The 17,548-nt window shown below is 40.9% G+C and overlaps 1 protein-coding gene across 1 annotated transcript in view; it reads right to left on the bottom strand.

Moving 5' to 3' along the window:
* Nucleotides 1-17,548, bottom strand: part of LOC126561571 (uncharacterized) — a 92,268-nt gene that overhangs the window by 3,230 nt on the left and 71,490 nt on the right. Inside the window, exons 6-8 of the mRNA XM_050217802.1 lie at nucleotides 8,110-8,658; nucleotides 4,897-5,143; nucleotides 3,892-3,921 (exon numbers count right to left, since the gene is read on the bottom strand). Of these exons, the coding sequence (XP_050073759.1) occupies nucleotides 3,892-3,921; nucleotides 4,897-5,143; nucleotides 8,110-8,658 (826 nt within the window). The remainder of the gene's footprint in view (nucleotides 1-3,891; nucleotides 3,922-4,896; nucleotides 5,144-8,109; nucleotides 8,659-17,548) is intronic.

Here is a 17,548-nt window from a genome sequence, read left to right as displayed (position 1 = left end):
CGTGCGCCTTTAACGAAGATGTAATCAAGTTTTTTCGATGTTGTGCCGACAAAATGCCCTTCGTGTAATGGAACACGTCCGGGTAGTAACAATATATAGTGAAATGTACTGAGCAACAACACGTCGACTACCGCCAAGATAACCAAGGTCATCAAGACACTAAACCGGCAAAATCATCCTTGCAAGCGTACGAGGATGGTTTTGCACGTTGATTGTCTTTTGCTGCTGCTGGCATTACTTTTATTTCACTCAATGTGTGTAAGAGCTTTGGGGCAGTGAAGGAAAACCTCCCAAACACACTTGCCCTCTAGACTGTTGGATGGATGACGGAAGACGTATTCGCATCAGGCCAGTGAGTCTTCTGTGAGGTTTAATTAAGATTCTTGCTGGTCGCGAATGGAAGTTTCATTATCGACACTGGTGGAGATCCTAAAGTGGATGTGTTTTATTGAGAAATGTAATACATCGGATGCATGGAAGCATCTTTTAGGTACTGTACGAGCTATCACATTGCTGCTATACCAAGATAAGATAGAAAATGGACTGTATATTGTTTGGGATATGAGTTCCTCTTTGGGATAGTATTTGTAGCATGTGAAGTAAAACATTTAGCTAGAATGTTACATTTTCTGTATTCTTACACTTGAGAGCGCAATTTGTTGCTGGTGGATAAATTCTTCTTTAAGGTGGATACTTCGGGGCGGCAAACATGCGCTTTACACATAGACCATTCGACCAAACTTGTGTGGATATAGGACACAAAGATACACAGATACACACACACACATCAAAACATTAACGCCGTCTCTATGAACTTTCTTTGTGCTTTGATACTTCGCCCCCGGAAGCCATAAGCCGGGTGATGTTGGTTGCCCTAAAGCATTTTTAGTAGGAAATTAACACTTTACGCCTTCACATCTTGGGCTCTTCAAGGGTTCTCCTCGTGTATCATACAGATTTATGCACACCATCAAAATCAGATACACCACACCAAGCGGATAAGCAAGCATAAATAAACGCCTTCCACACTTCAAACTATCTCTTGCACTACGGGAGCATAACAAGTTTGCAAGCAAATAAATTGAGTGAATTATGCTCAAAGGCTTCGCCATTTCTTGCATCACGTATACCACACAATACAGCAAACTTTAAGAACTATTTACGCAACGCTTTGACAGTAGAATCGCATGCTGGTAACGTAACGATACCAACTGCAAGTTGTACTGTGACCGCACGTGATTCTATTTGAAAATGATAATTTTTCCTCTACAAAATCCATCATTAGTGCGGCGCGAATGAACGCGGAAGCACTGTGTTCGTGCATAAATCATGTCTTGCTTATGATTTCCTCTACCACGGCGAGGAACAGGAACGTGATTTTACCTCGCCCAATAGTGTACACGTTCCTCGAACGCTTTCCAATTATTTTTCATCTACGGTTGTACACGGCTTTTGTGCGAAATCTTTGACCTTCTTGGGGGGAAATTTGGCAGCCGAGAGATGGAGTTTGTTGTTTCGCCACGGCTAATAAGTAATGTTTTACTGTTTTGCTTGCAAAGATAATGCTTGTTTTCGTAGCAAAATAAAGGCAGAACCGTGTACCGAAGCGTGTTGAGCATGGTTTACACTGGCAAAAGTTTGTAGTTAATTAAAAGTCTTGCAAAGTTCGCAAAACACCACACAAAAAAAAGACTTCTTTACACGCTTTATTGCATTCTGTTAAGCCAATATTGGTTGGCTGGTATTTAGTTGCGGTGATGTAAAGCGGTGATATTCCGACACCTTTGCAGATGGGTTTTATTACATTTCTTGGTGAACTTTTTAGTGATGCAGTGGTAGTGGTAAATGCAATTAAAATAAGCTACAGCAACTAAAATGTTCTTCTTCTTATGCAAACTAAGCGAGTTAACCCTGTAAATTTGTGCTCATTTTTAGGATAAGGGTCAATAACAAGGAAAAACGTCATAAACAACTTCCAAAGAATCCACTGTGCTGTTTATAAAACAACCCTTGATAGTGATCGCCGCCGGTAAGATGATTTCTTTTACACAATGAAATAGGTCCAGAACAACCGAAAATAAAGCCTAACCAGTAACACCTGAAATTTATTTCACCTTGAATTTGTCACCCCTTGATGGTACCGTAAAAGACAAAATTGGTGGCCGTGTCTTTCCCGTTTTTATTTTTGCATACTTCTTTTCCACAAATCATACCCCCACAAACGCTTCACAAAAGGCTCATCCATTTGCACAACGGGGTTTATCCTAACTTACTAACGAGCGCAGAAGCTTTGAAATGGAATAAAGGGTTAAAAGGGATAGGGCTGTACAATTTGTCCACAAAGATGACGGTCAAAGATGGGGCTTGGATCGAAAGTTTTCTACTGGGTTTTGTAAAATGGACAGCAAAAGTTTTTGGTTTAGACATTGAATGGATGCGAATCGCTTTAAATATTTAAATGAAACCACCATAGCGTCATACTATGTATGAACGACAAACTTTCATACGAGCCTAAGCCTAATTTCTGGACTATAATAGGCTGTCAAAAAGGGTGAGCGAGTATAGAACAAAATTAATTCGAGTGATTTGTAATGTGTCTATCTGCGTCATGTCTTCCGAGCCGGTGGATAACATGCTGGGAAGAAACATTCTCCGGCATACTTCACTTCCGAATGTCGCTAACAAGCTATGCTGTGTGTAAACAACTATAGCAGCATGTGCATTTCCGAAACAAGACTTCTCTAAACATGATGAGTTTAGAAGAACAAAAATATTATTTTAGAAGCTTGAAGTTATAATGCTTTTTCGTTAGATTAGCAGTATCTCTAAAGCTTCGACTCGCGTAAATATTTAACAATATATCTTGCAACAAACCTAAAGCATGTTCAGTTGAGCTTAACTGATCCCGTATCTCGCATACGTCTTCCCTAGACGTCACAATAATGAAATTCTGCCATCATTTTAGCAGTAGCAGCCAAAAACCGGACGATCAAGACCGACGTCTTGGTAATCTTGTTTGGATTAAAAGATTGTGGACCGAATTTCTGGCATCACATCCTTTCACAGACTCTATCATTATTTACTACTATCTCCTAACGTTGAGACGTTTGTTTCGTTAGGGGGGAAAAGCGCCATACATTACATCTATACTATGCACATAAATCGTCTTGGGCGTAGGTTGATAGCCATTTCAATTAGTTCCGCTTCCGATGGGAAAGAACTATAGCATCGACAGTGACACGTTGCTGCAGCGGTGCGGTTTGCCGATGTTTTTATTGTGTTTTTATTGCGACAACCCCGCCAGTGCAGTTGTGTTGATCTGCGATACACGCATATTCCGCCAAGGCCATGCATCAGGGAGCAAAGCTAAAAGCTGCAATGCTAGACGTGACAAGCGGATGCTAATCCAATTAATGCTACGCAAGCTGTACGTGTTCCGGAGGTAGAGAGCCAACACGTGACAACAAAAAACTAAGCGTGAGTGATTGCAGTCAAGGGAGTCAATGTGTAGATGTACTGTTTTTCCAACAAAGTAGTTTACGTTGAACGGCAAAAGGATGATACAAAATAACAAAGTGCATCAGAATACGTTAAGAAATTACACAAAAACCGGTGTGTTTGCAAACTTGTCAATGGGTGATGAGATTATAAGAAACGGTAAGAGAGGGAAAACAAAAAACAATACACCAAAATGAGCAAAACAAAAGGTTAGTCAAAAACGAGAAGACAATCCATTCGCAAAAGTTAATAGAAAAGTATAAATCAATTAGGAAAAAATCGTAAATCAACTGCCACAAAAAGGTGAATAATTATTATGTGCGCGTGCATATCGCAAAACAAACAACCAAAAAAACACATGAAGAAAGAGTAATAAACATTTGGTGAAATTACCATATTCTAATCCGTGGTCGTAAAACTGGCCTAAAATGTACAGAAAGGAAAGTTTTGTTTTTTTTTTTTTGTTGGTTTGTTGAATAAGTTACACAATACACGCGAAGAATGGGAGGTACAGAGAGAAAAATTGTGAAAGAGAGAGAGAGAGAGAGGGAGAGAGATAAGTAAACGTGAAGTGTAGAAGTTACAAGAAATTCGAGAATAATAGGAAGTACAAACGAATGATCGAAATAGGGAGTAGATAGAGGCAAGGGATGAAAAATCAGTAAAAAGAGAATAAAATGTGTCAAAAAACAGTTTGTGAAAACTGGCCGTTTTATGGAAAAAAATCTGCAGATACATTTAATTCGAAACAAGTGAATCTATTGACAAAAGAGCTACCTGATATGTACGAGAATTGGGAGAAAAGGAACATAAAACATGTTGTTTCAAGTTTGCTAGAAATGGGTTGGAAAATGTACAGTTTGGATAAGGGAGCTCGCCTAAAGAACTAGTTCATTGAAGACGGGGTTTGTTGTTGTTGCAGGGAAATGAATCTACGAAGCTACTGTAACGGGATTATTGTCACTAGAAACAACAACAACGAGCAATCAAAGTCCAACAGCTCTAGGAGATTCAACGATCACGATTTAGACAGTGCAACGAAAAGGCTGAGAAATCGTGCTCGGATCTACCAATTGCTACCAAGATACACCTAGAGACGGAAAATCCACGTGTATTAGAAAGTGAAAGAGAGAGATAGAGAGAGAGAGAGAGAGAGAGAGAGAGAGAGAAAGAGAGAGAGCGAGCGAGCACTTACAAAGCAAACAGGGGTTTTTCGGAAGAGGAAAACTAAATTTCTAGGATGTAAATCTTCCCAGTTTTCAAAGCAAAACCTCTCAAGATCTCCCTTTCGAGATCAACAACAGGACATAGGAGAGGTTTTCTTTCTCACCCTCTCTCTCTCTCTCTAATCTGTTTCACCGATAACGGAATACGGAATTGAACGGAAAAAGAACTTACTTGATCGTGGCAGCAGCCGGCGGATTAGTGTCGTATCGCACCGCCAGGGCTCGGTTGTCCTGGGTCGGTGTGCCCGGATTCGAGCCCTTCTTCTTCAGCGCAGACTTCAATGGCACCGCGTTAATGTTGGGCTCCTTGGCCGGTATCTCGTCGATGCGGTTCGTGTCAATGTTGGGGTTCGGCTGAGACATCGGGTACATGTAGTCTTCGTCCGAATCAACCTCTTCTTGATCATTGTTTTCATGATCTGCAAGCGGCGGTAGAAGGTAGGAAAAAAGGTAGCATAATAAAATATTGTTAAAACTGAAACACATGAATAATATCTTAACGTATTTTTCGGGAAGTAATGGATCACGATAAAGAAGATGAGCAGGATGTTGTTTGAGATGTTCAACTAGTGAAACAATATTGTACCTTCAGAACCATGTTTTTCTTAATTTATGAATGATTTTCAACATTTATCAACTTCATGGTGGCAAAGTAAGGCTAATTTTAATCCACCCAACACGCGAGTAGTAAAAATAGGTACGTTTAATCTCATTCGGATAGTTTTGAATGTTTAAAAACACATTTCATTAGCTGTGTCGAAATTTAGCGTCCCTTTCCATTCATCAAACGAACGATATTCACTGCCATCACCATGTGAGTCTTCCCTTTCGAATGCTGCCACTCGTTCCAAATTTTCAATAGTCAATGATTTAATGCCGGATTAAATGTGACGTGATGGCGCGGAAAAGCATTCTCCAAACCCTCCCCTAAAACACCGTAAAGAGCGCCTTTGTGACGACATTTCGAGATACTGCGCTGCTGCTGCTGTAATTTGTAAAAAACAACACCCCAGACAGAAAACCAGTCGTTTCTTCCTTCCTTGGGTTAAAATGTGCAACGAACGATTGACGTAGTGTGTGGTTACAAAAAACAGACTCCAATTTCAATGCCACACGATACGACGCGTTTTTTTGCACTGCTAAACGGACAGTTTTCCTTTACGTTTTTATTTATTTCATTCATCAAATGGGTGCGCTTTGCTAAATACAGCAAAAGCACACACTACAGTTCACGGGTGCATACATTGCCACGGTCAAGGAGGGACCGGTCCGGTAGTCGGGTGTTTCATTCATTGAACAACATTCCCCCAAATACATGTTTTCACTCGACGCCCTGTGGATGTATGTTTTGCCGAAGGAAAATTAAAAATAATAAACTCACGTGCAGAGCGAGAAAAAAAAACGAAACGAAAATTTGCTACGCGCGAAATATACCCAAAAACAACTTCCGACCGACCGGAAGTGAGGGTCTGGGTTCTTCCGGAAAGGATGGAAAATGGAAAACATTCTTCCAGCTCCGCGATAGGTAAGTATATTCATTAGCGTGTGTCTGGGTGAATCTGATTAGCCGCAGATCGTCGAGGCTAAATTTACAACAAACTGGCAGCATACCAACAAGCACCAGGTAGCACCTGTTTCACTGAGTTCCGGTTGTTCCGGTTGCTGCAGCGTATTACACGTTGTACCATCCCGTCGTGAAAACACGGCTAAACCTCGGGTGAAGCGATGAAGTGTAATTAGACGGTAAGTCACTCGTTCCTGGGGAAGTTTTGTTTCGTGACGGTTACGATATTTCGACCGTGTCTGCAATTTTCCAGTGCCAGTGTCTCCTTGTGGCAACACTCCATTCTCATACCGGAAAGAAGCTGGGAAAGTGGTATCTATTAGGGAGTGTTGGAATGAAATTTTGCAAACTCCTTTACACGCAGAGATGTGTTTGCGTGCGAATTTTGTCTGACGAACGGTTAAATGCGTCAGTGGCAAAGATAAGCAACGGTTTGCAAAACCCGGGAGAAACGTGCACACGATTGCGCGCAGTGTAGTGGTGTTCGCACACCGCGGGAAAACTCATCCGTCGGTAGAAGGGTTTTTTCGGCTTCATTCATTCACTGACGTCGATGGTTTATTTTCAACCAGAGTGTCGAGTTAATTTGAGCTTATTTAGTTATATTTTTGCTGCACTGTTTTTGTTTTCCGTAGCCAGAATCTTAAGGTGTCTGTCTACCTCATTGACCTCTTGGCGATGGTACACAGGAAAAAGAATAATTTATTTCTATACTTTGTCCCACTTTAATCCAACATTCTAAAGCTTAAAGCAATCATAAATAGAGCTTCTTTAACTTGAGTGAAATTATTTCCACAAAGATTCTAAACCGCTACGTCGGTAGTAAAACACACATCTGTAGGCTATTTGCACAAACTTTAATCTACCAATATTAGTCAAGAAACTGGTGGAACCGAACCTCTTGTCAAAAGAGAGTTCACTTCCATACTTTAAGGGTTTACACATTCCATCGCCAAAGCCGAACTCCCCTTCGATGGACGACCCGCTTTACCACCACAAACATCCTGTTTGTTGCGTAACTTTTCAGCAGCAGCAAAAAAGAATAAAAACCAAAATTGCGTGACCTGCTGATGCTGTGGTCTCACACCAGAGAGTTTCGGTGCTGAGTTACACGACCGCAGGAAACATCTCTTCCAATGCGAGTGTGTCGTGGTACACGGTGGACTTGTTTTGTGCACTTTTTTCTATAAACCGTCACCTTCTAAACAACTAAAAGAAATTAGAAGAGTATCCGAGAAGATCTCATTCTACTGCCACTCAATATAGAACAACTTTACTGTCAGTGTGGACGGTTCACTGGGCATAGCAGTGCCGGAAAATGATGCTGTGTTGTCAACGAAGCACAATCACCCAAAGGATATCAACAGCATGCTCACAGGCGGTGCGTTAGAGTGTCGACCAGAAAGCGTTAGTGTGCAATTTTGCATTGTTGATGATGGTGAAGCAGCGCCAAACATGGACACACACACATGGCATAGGACGTGCACAGTAGAAAGCAAGATATGCAAGGTTTCATTATGAACGGAGGACATTTTTACAGCACGCTTAAGGCTTGTGCGATATGTGTGATGTGTTTTCAATTTTCGGCTTTCGGCAACAACGGCAACGAACATTGTTAGGCCGTTAGGATGGGAAGGGAATTTCATACTTCAGCTGTGAAGTTGGCAAAGAATGGCTAGGAGTACGAACGCGTAGTTCTTAAAACCACATGCTATACATCACTACTCGTACTAGGTGTAATGAAGAATTTCTACTAAGATGAACTATATCAAAGACACTCCTTCTTCTTCGTTCGCTTCTACATACATTCACTGTACTTACCGTCGTAGTCGTAATCGTTCATATCTAACGGTATAATGTTATTCATAATACTACTATTGCTACTAGTGGAATGCACATTCGGTGGTTGGCCTCCGCCTGTAATGCCACCGCCGCTACTACTGCCACCGCCACTATTGCCCATGCCTACGCTTCCACCGGAACCGTGCGAACGCGTCCCGGCCAGTGTTGGGCTGGGCGTGGAGAACATGGGCGGCGGTGGGATAGGACCAATCTCCGACACCGGTATCGGTGGTTCCGGCAACTCCGACAGCACGATGTGATTCGGTAAACCATGGTGCCCGTGTCCATGGCCGTGCCCGTGCTGTCCGTGCTGACCAAGCTGTTGTTGAGCTTGCTGCTGCTGTTGCTGTTGCTGTTGGGCCTGCTGTTGCTGCTGGTGATGTTGCTGAAGCTGCTGCTGGAGCGCTTGGTGGTGATGTTGCGCCTGTAGAGATTGCGTTTGCTGTTGCAGCTGATGGTGCTGCAGCTGCTGCTGGTGCTGTTGGCCATCATTGGCCGGCGGTGGTGTTTTCCTTTGATTATCTTGAACTGGTGCAGATGGAGAGACAGAAAGAGAGAGAGAGCGATTAAAAATAATAAAAAAAATTAGTTGCAATCGTTACGCCTTCGAAATACGGGTTTCTAGACGTTTTTACACATTTTGAAAGACACGTTTTGCACGACCTTACGTTAATTGCTTTGCAGTTCAGTTCATTATTATATCAAAAAAAGTTTTACATTATAGTAGCAAAAATACATACACAAGAACTACATAAAAATGCTGGAGACAACACTAGTTATTTCAAACAACGACGGCTTAGTATAACTTTAGTACAGATTTAGTACAATATACTATCTTCTAGAGACCAAAAATTGATTGATTGAAGGAAAAAACACTTTGTTATGCAAAAGTAAACATACAGAACCTTTGCTTGATTTTTGTATGATTTATCATACGTTCTAAATGTTGTTATTTATGTCTCTTTTCTTCTGTAAATTTTTACACAATTTATAATTCAAACATCCTTTATTATTCTACCTCAACTTCTAACAGGTTTGTGAATTGGTTACCACTCGAATACGAAGCAGAATAATAGTGAAAGTTCCTAAAATACACCTTGTTCCGATCATACTTACAACCATCGCCATGATAGCAGACAATCCGTCGCGTAAGCTTGGAAGGTCCCAAACTGTTCGGACGCTCCGGTTTAGTTAGCGGCTGATGTTGTGATACGATTGAGTAGCCTGCCGTACCATTACCACCACTGTTATTTTGCCCGTTACTACCACCACCACCACTGTTGCTGCCACCATCGGTTGCTGTAGAATGCCCAACCGCACCGGAACCGGAACTTCCGGACGATTGGCCGCTGGATGATGATGTGCTGACGGTGCCACCACCGCCTGATCCACCTCCACCACCGCTATCGTGATGATGACGGCTGTCAAACTTATCCTTGCGCGTTTCTGATCGTTTTGTTGAATCGTGTTATCGAGAGCAGGATTTTTTTTTTATTACGTTATCGCGTTAGTGTGGCGCATAAAGGTACGCGTGAGTTTGTGTGTGAGTGGAAAAAAAGCACAGTTAGAGTGACATCCATTACAAAGCCATTACACAGTGGTACGAAGTTTGAATGTGTGTGCACGTTGTTATTGCAGAAGTTAAAGTAACGAGTCGGTGTTGAACGAAAACGGTGTGTATATGTTATAAAGTATTTGATTTTTGTGTTCAGTCGGGGGGTTTTTTTATTGTTATCAAATGTGCGATAAGCGATTTTAGCACGTGGCAAAGTAATCGTGGTGAATCAGCACGAATCATCAGCGGGGTGCACACATCATTGCCAATCACCGATCGATCATCCCCCGAAACGGTGCAACAATGTCATTGAATGCGGGGAGAAGAAGGGTTGAAAGAAAGAAAAAAATAAATCTAGACTCGGATCACGTGTGAACGGGCGTTAAAGCACAACAAAAGGGATGCATGATGAGCTACGGTGGAAAATGGAGCTTGAATGAAGAGGGGCGATGGCGGATGAAGGTAAACATAGCGGACACAATCAGCGAATAATGGGGCAAGCAATTGACATGGAAACGTGGTGATATGGTTACATCTTTTCTGTTCCGTTATATCACAACACTATCTATATGGCTATGGTGCAGATGCACACAATGCACTTAAAAAGCAAAAACAGATGCAGTAGGAGGCGTTTTGGTGGGTTGGCTAGGGTGAGAGAAATACTTCTACCCGTTGTCTAGTCTAGAGGGAAGAGTGTAAACACAATCTTCTAAAGGTGTCTAGCATCCTTAAAATGGTATAAATACTACTACACGCTATTCATTTATGGAAGTTATTTATTTTATGTGCAAATCTAGTAATTCGGAATATTTACAGAATATTCTAATGCGAGCCTAAGAAGATTGTTCAGAATGGCATCATTAAATGCATTACAATTCGACAATATTATCGTTAACTAACCCAATTAGAATATCGAAATCGAAATTGTAAAAAAGTGTCCAATTTTCTAAAAACAACATGAGAGTATATTCGATCAAACTAGCTTTACACGCAACGTGACACTGTTGTATTTACGTGTAAGTCAACGTAAAAACAACGTTGAGCAGAAACATTAGCGCGAATGACTCGTTCACACGTACGAAAAAGTTCTTCAAAGTAATGTGTCAGAAAATGCGAAAGTTTATCACGATCGTAACGTTTCTGTCGACCCACCAACAGCCGTTCGTGAAGGGGAAAAGTTGATCGCACACGTGCACGATGGTGACACGTTCTTGAGAATAAGGTACTTTCTAGCCCTGTTCGATTATAATTACCCTTCTGTTTTGTTGCAAAATCAGAAAAGCTCCAGAAATTGAGGAGTTTGGTGTTAGAATTTAGTAAAAAGAAAAGCTTTTTTCCAATAATTTTACCAGTTTTCTATCATAATTTCTCATTAACAAAAAAACAAATCCCAATTTGTTTACCCACCCGCTACGCTACTGTCTTGGACCACTGATCAAAAGGCCAAAATGTCGGCACGTGTGAAAGATGTGTTTGGTCGGTCCCATAAACCCACATGTTCGAAACGTTTTTCTTGCCCAAAAAACCCGCTTAAATCCTTATCTTTTTTTTTTCTAAAAGAAAGCAACCAAGACATTGATCCGACTGTCAAATTCGTACCGTGTACCGTGGTTGTTTTTAATGTGTCTAATAATATATGCTTTAAGCGATAGGTGGGTAATTAGTGTCTGGTTCTGTTTCCGCCAGCCGCTTTACTGTTAAGTGATGGGTGGGATTCATTTTGGCACAAGAATGTGGCCAAGAATGTGAGGCATGTAGGTATCGAAAAAAAATTGGAAGCCTATTTTTAAATGTTTACACCCAGAAAAGTGAAAGAGTGCATTCCAAAACAAATTTCTACATGTCGTTTACACTGATTAAAAACTAATTAGAAGTTATAAAATGCCGTTTCCAATCGTAGCAAATTTGAGATGCAAATTTATAGAATAGAAATGGAGGGTTAAGCTTGAAGTTTTGGTGTAAAAAGATGCTAAATATTATCTCAGGAATAAATAATTTGTATACGCAGCTCGATCTGCCTTAAGAAAATAAACTTGGAAGTTTAACGTATTGTATACAATTTTATCAAAGGACGATCAAATGAGCGTAAAAGGAATAGAGAAGCGGATGTTGTCGATGAACATCTGGCCAATTCGTTATTTCTTTAACCTTGGCGAATGATGGATAAGTGCAACAAACCAAATAAGCTTTTTCTTTTACCAAATACATATAAATAATAGAATATACATGGTTCCAAAAAGCGTCTGCTTTGAAGATATTCGTGACTGAAATTCCCATTTCATACAAGGAATACTTAAACGCACATTAAAGAATACTTTTGTTTTCCAGTGAATCATATGTCATGCACCAAAAATGGAAAATTGTTTGTGAAAGTATCATTCATAGTGCTATTATTTATAGCACTCAAGGCTCTGCTGTGTCTAGCAGCTCAATTTGCATACATTTTTGCCATCATTACAATATATCACCTACGCAAGGGACAAAACATCGGAACAACCCGGACAAGGGACACATATCTGCATATTTCATACAGTGAGCTTCGATGCATGCCATCGGCATCGAATCGAAAGGACAAAATAGCCCAACATATACTGGCGCACCATAGTAACGAGCATAAATAACATATTTTATAGCAGAGCGGATTCTAGAGGCAAGGGAGGCGGGCAGGTGAAATGTTCCCCTGTACCCAGTATGGTGTGTGCTTCTGTTTTAGCCACTTATGGTATACAAGCGTGAAAGATGGATTTTTATGCACAGAAAAAGGCTCTTCTGTATTCGACCATTAAACAGGAACCTAGCCTCTTACACTAGCGTATGCGTTGAAAACGAAAAACCAATGTTTCCGTTTTATGTTTCAGAATTTTATTTTCCCTCCCATGCTCGCTCACGCTTCTACCCTCCGTTCTCTTGCCAGTGGATTCGATTATTGGACGACTGCAACCAATGTGGATATGGTAGCGTCTTAGCAGCGGGTGTCACACGCGATAGCTTCGAAAAGCGGCAAAAATATGACCATTTCAGTGTCATTGTCAATGTCAAGCAGCCAGTAAGACCGGCCAGGTTCGTATGAAACGACGAATCGTTGCGAAATGGGTAGACTTTTGTTTGTTGGCAAGCTGCCAAATGCTAATACACGTACAGATATGCACAGGTTTTGCGTTTTGCTTGCTTGCCACCTTTTTTCAGTGTCAAGTTGTCAATTGTCTGCAGGTTTTACTTTTTGCCAAATGCAATATTGTCTTTTGTGTGGTTCTAGCCGACACGCCGAGACGGTGGAGACGCCTGGTGATTCATGTTTTTGGCTATAAAATGTTGGAAGTTATTTTGGACTATTGTTGAGCTAACGTGTGGCGGTGCATTTATTATGTACTTTTTTCCCCTCTGGATAAAGTTTCCGATATGCTTGCCCTCATAACCAGCTGAGCAAGAGATGTAACAGCAGATCCAGCTAGCGATCGATTAACGATTCATCTCATAAATAAGTGAAATGTTTATTCATTGGCAATCCGCACCCCATCCCCGGTACATAGTAAATTCTGACGAGTGATGAGAAATCGATGTGAGCAAATACATTCAATGAATGGGCACCGCATAGTTCAAAGGCATGGGCAATGGACGTTTAAATGTTGTCGCAAAATTGATTCTTAACGCCACGAGCCAACGTTCGAATGGTCCACAGCAGGTCCACCGAGCGCACCAGGCTTAACCGTGCTAATGAATATTTATGAAACATGTTCGCTGGCGTGTTGAGACAGGCGACCGATGAGCTCCGAGCTCGTTTTAATGTAATCAAACGTGCGTAACGATGTTTGTGTTTACATGAATCGCTATGTCCACGATTGGCTATGTGATATTGTATGTTTTCCAGTTTTGGAAATGATAAAAACTCATATTTCCATAAAAATGGAAACGAACCAAACAACCGATGAACGTGGAAGGCTTTGAAAGTCTAACAAACAGCTCAGTTGTTTAAATACAATTTACATTAGAAAGCATTTAGCATTCAAAAAATACCGATCGTTATGTTTTAAAAGGCATGATTGCCACACAAACTGAATCACTAGAGGATCCTAATGGTGAGCCATAAAAAATTTGTTCGTTGTTTCCCTTTCCATAGACAGAACACACTTAAAATCGTTTACCTTGAACTGGATGCTGGTAATGTAATAAATTATGAAACGCTACAGATGGTGCTTGACATTCAAAAATACAAAACTTTAATTTGCACTGCAGTAGTGTGTGGATTTACTTTTTTCCGAAAACAAACTGCGGCTGTAACGGCTGGTGGAGCAATTTTCAACAGAACGCTCTAGAGCACAGAAACAATGTAAATATTTAATAGATAGAGAGCATGGAGATACAGTTAAACTGTGTCACCTAACGCTTACCGTTGAAATATAAATGATGTTTTGTTTAATTTGCATTCATTTCGTAAATATTATCAGACAGACAATATTAGACAGTTTTATTAGTGGAAATCATACGCTTGAAATTGTTCCAACAACTCACTAATTAAACTAAATAAATAGTTCATAAAAATTGTCTCACAGAACTAGGTTGAATTGAATTGCATAAAGCAGAGCATACCGTTGCCTGATTTAAAACGTTACATGAGGACAATGAACGTTCGATTTAATTGTTCACGCGATACGATCAAATGCGTGATCTCGTCTGAACACTCGCACCTCAAAACACAAAAATAAATAAACTAGACGGTGGTGATGCTGAGCGTTCGAATAAATCGAAAAGCATTGGAATGTTTTCGGTAACATGCAGCGGTAGTGAAGGTGAGCGATCGAGGTCAATCAAGCACAAGAGCTTTCTGGGTGTGTGCGTGAATTATTTTAGTAGAGCGTGTAGTAGAGTGTACACTAGATGATTCACCGTTTCGATTAGTTTAGTTACATAAAACAAACTTTAGAAAGAGAAAGCAGCAATCAATTAGTTTAGATATCATCATTAGAAATATCCAAGGCAGTTGGGAAAACTAAATGGTTCAGACAAATTCCTAACCGTTAACGACGATAGCTAAACAGTATCGTAGCTGGCATGACAAGCACGCAATGAAAGTCAAACCTAAACACAGCAATGTTAAGCATCACAGCGTGCTTTAATATTCTGGCCGATCGTTCTCTCTCTCTCTCTCTCTCTCTCACTACCCGGTCACCAACTTAAACGAGCACCTAGAAAGCCGCATCTCTCCAATGACAGCTCACTTCGGGGTGGTTGTTTAAGTCAGCTTCGACGAATGCGAAAGACCGGATGGGACGAAAGGTGGCAAACCGCATGAACCGGGGAACGGCCTAAGGTTAATGGAAGCTGACAGCTGGATGCAACATTTTCACCGTAAAGTAGCCCGTCAGATGAAAGTGAAACAATTACCACCTTCCCGATTACTACCTCGCCTCCGACTGTAGAGAAATGCTTTTGGGATGGTAAAGAGCGGGTGAGTTAGAAAGAGAGCAACTGACTACAAAATGCGTTAGAGATCGCCTTTTTACCCCAAAAGGAGACATCGTTCACATCGAAAATCTGGATGGAGGCGCCTGGTTATGGATGGGGGCTGAATGTTGCGCTCGGTTCGACGGCATTTCTACGAAATGTTTCAATGAAATATTTCTCCGAATTGCCACCGTATTGAACATTATCAGCCAGGTACCAGTTATCTTGAAGAACTGGGATCGTTTTGTGTGCACAAAAACCTTTCCGAATAGATAGTCTTTCGCAATTGACGTCAGAAAATGTTGCGAAACTGCGGAGGGACACTGTTTACTTACGAGCGTGGTTTAAGAGTTGAAATTTAGTTTTAAGGCTTTCGAGTGCAACATAAACAGCAATCAAAATAGAAGAGAAATCAGAGCGCTTTAGTATTGCAAATAATGTGCCGGCGAAAAACAGGTACAGTTTGTTCAACCGTTTGAAGGGCGTTGCCCGTTTGTTTATCACACGGTGGAATAGAAGTGCATTTTTGCGGGTGGAATGTACGAATAGAGAATGGAATGTTGTCGGGGTAACATCAGCCGGAAATGTTCCATGATGGCATTAGATTGTATGTTTATTTTTTGCTTGACTAGGATACAAATGGATTGAATGTAACGCAATATATACACAAGAAGGTGCGCATTTTACGTTTTTGCTAATATGTTAAAAATATGTAAATGAAATGATTTATTCGAAATCATTCCCCTCAACAATTTAATCAAATAATGTGATTGGTTTGTTGACTATAAATCAGCCAAATTTTGTTCAATGACATAGCTTTTCAAAGTTAAAAAAATACTCCACATTTGCAAGCATCTATTTTGTTAGCTAATTTATTGCTCCAATAAAACAGAACAAGAAAAGTCACAACATTGAATAGAATTTATATTAAAAAGAAAAAACCTACACCACAAAACCAATAAAACCTCGAATAAAAAAAGAGTAAAACCGAGGAAGCATTGATTTATTTCAGGCTAATTTCAATCTGCCAACCACCATTGACTGACTGCCATCGACGTGAATGAATTTCAAATTAACTCATAAATTTGTCGAAGGAAATTTCACCCGACATGCCATCACGAAAGCGAATGGATGAAATGGGTCGTTGATTGGCGGAGGCTCACTCGACTTCTTTTTACTAAACGCTGTAAAAACACACCCAAACAAACGCAAAAAAAAGTCAAAGTTACAAGCTGTTCCGGGAACGGTTCTCGAAGTAAAAACCCTTGCACCCAATAGGCCGCCATCGGTAAAGGGTCGCGAGGATTTTTAATGCTACACCAAACTTGCCGATAAATTAACTGCGCGATTGGGAGGGACGAAACAGTGCCGGATACGGTCTGGTACGAATGAACAGTAGGCCAACCAACCAAGCTAGGCTTAAGGAAGGGATCGTACATAAAAAAGGCCGACCGACTTTCCTTACCCACTAAAACCCGTCAATCGATTCCGGTGAAGAGGGCTGCCGTTTCGCAGTACAATCTAATAAAAAGTCAGTCGCACTTTTGGTCGATTCAAGCGGAACGGATTCGCCGCTCTCTGCGAAATTGTTTCAAAATCTACCTGTTCTACAAAAGCAACTTTCTAAAATGATTGGACAGGTTGGCTAGATATTTGGAGAAAATTGCGGTATCCATGTTGGGCGCGTCGTCGTCCATCTAGCCGATTGGATCGATAAAACAATACTAATGCAATCATACAAACTGTGTTGTTGGCTTGCCTTTTGCGCGCCCTGGGATCTAATCGATCTTTTCCCTTCACAAAATTATGTGCCCCAAAAAGCAAAAAAAAAAAAAGAAAAGAAAGAAAGCTGTAAATTGCTCAATGGAATCGTAACCCATTGAAGCGGTAAGATGCTTTGCTTTCAACGTTGAGGAACAAAAGTTTCACTACCAAGAGTACCGCTGGTTCTTTACATACCCTCTCCATTGCTTCCTATTTGGATACCTCGGAACCGGCAGGCAGTTGAGTGGAGTTTTTGTGCAGAGCCAAAATAAACGCACCGGAGAATCGTGGCGTCGGCTTTGGGGAAGATAGAAATGTCTATTTACTCTGTTTGTGTGTGATTTTTTATTGTTACTGGTTCTGATTTCACCACTGCTCGATCGTATGGACGTACAAGCTTCCTTGCGAATCCTTTCCCAAAAATGCGTACCATTCCATTAAGCAAGTGGTGGTGCCTTTGACGGACACATCATACCTTACATGTGAAAGAATGCTGCTGCCGCCTGTTAGTCAGTGAAGCGAGAATGTGTTTTTCTTGAGCTGAAATAAATAAATGAAGCTAAAGCTTTGACTAACAAACCCGGTGCTGGATGCTATACGGTACAATAACTCCGAATAAAAAACGTCTCAAATCGTCTTTCATCTGGTAAGTGAGGG

This window comes from Anopheles maculipalpis, chromosome 3RL, assembly GCF_943734695.1.
Source record: "Anopheles maculipalpis chromosome 3RL, idAnoMacuDA_375_x, whole genome shotgun sequence".
In the NCBI taxonomy this organism is placed as follows: domain Eukaryota; kingdom Metazoa; phylum Arthropoda; class Insecta; order Diptera; family Culicidae; genus Anopheles; species Anopheles maculipalpis.
Note: the sequence above shows the minus strand (reverse complement) of the source record. Positions and strands in the feature narration are given on the sequence as shown.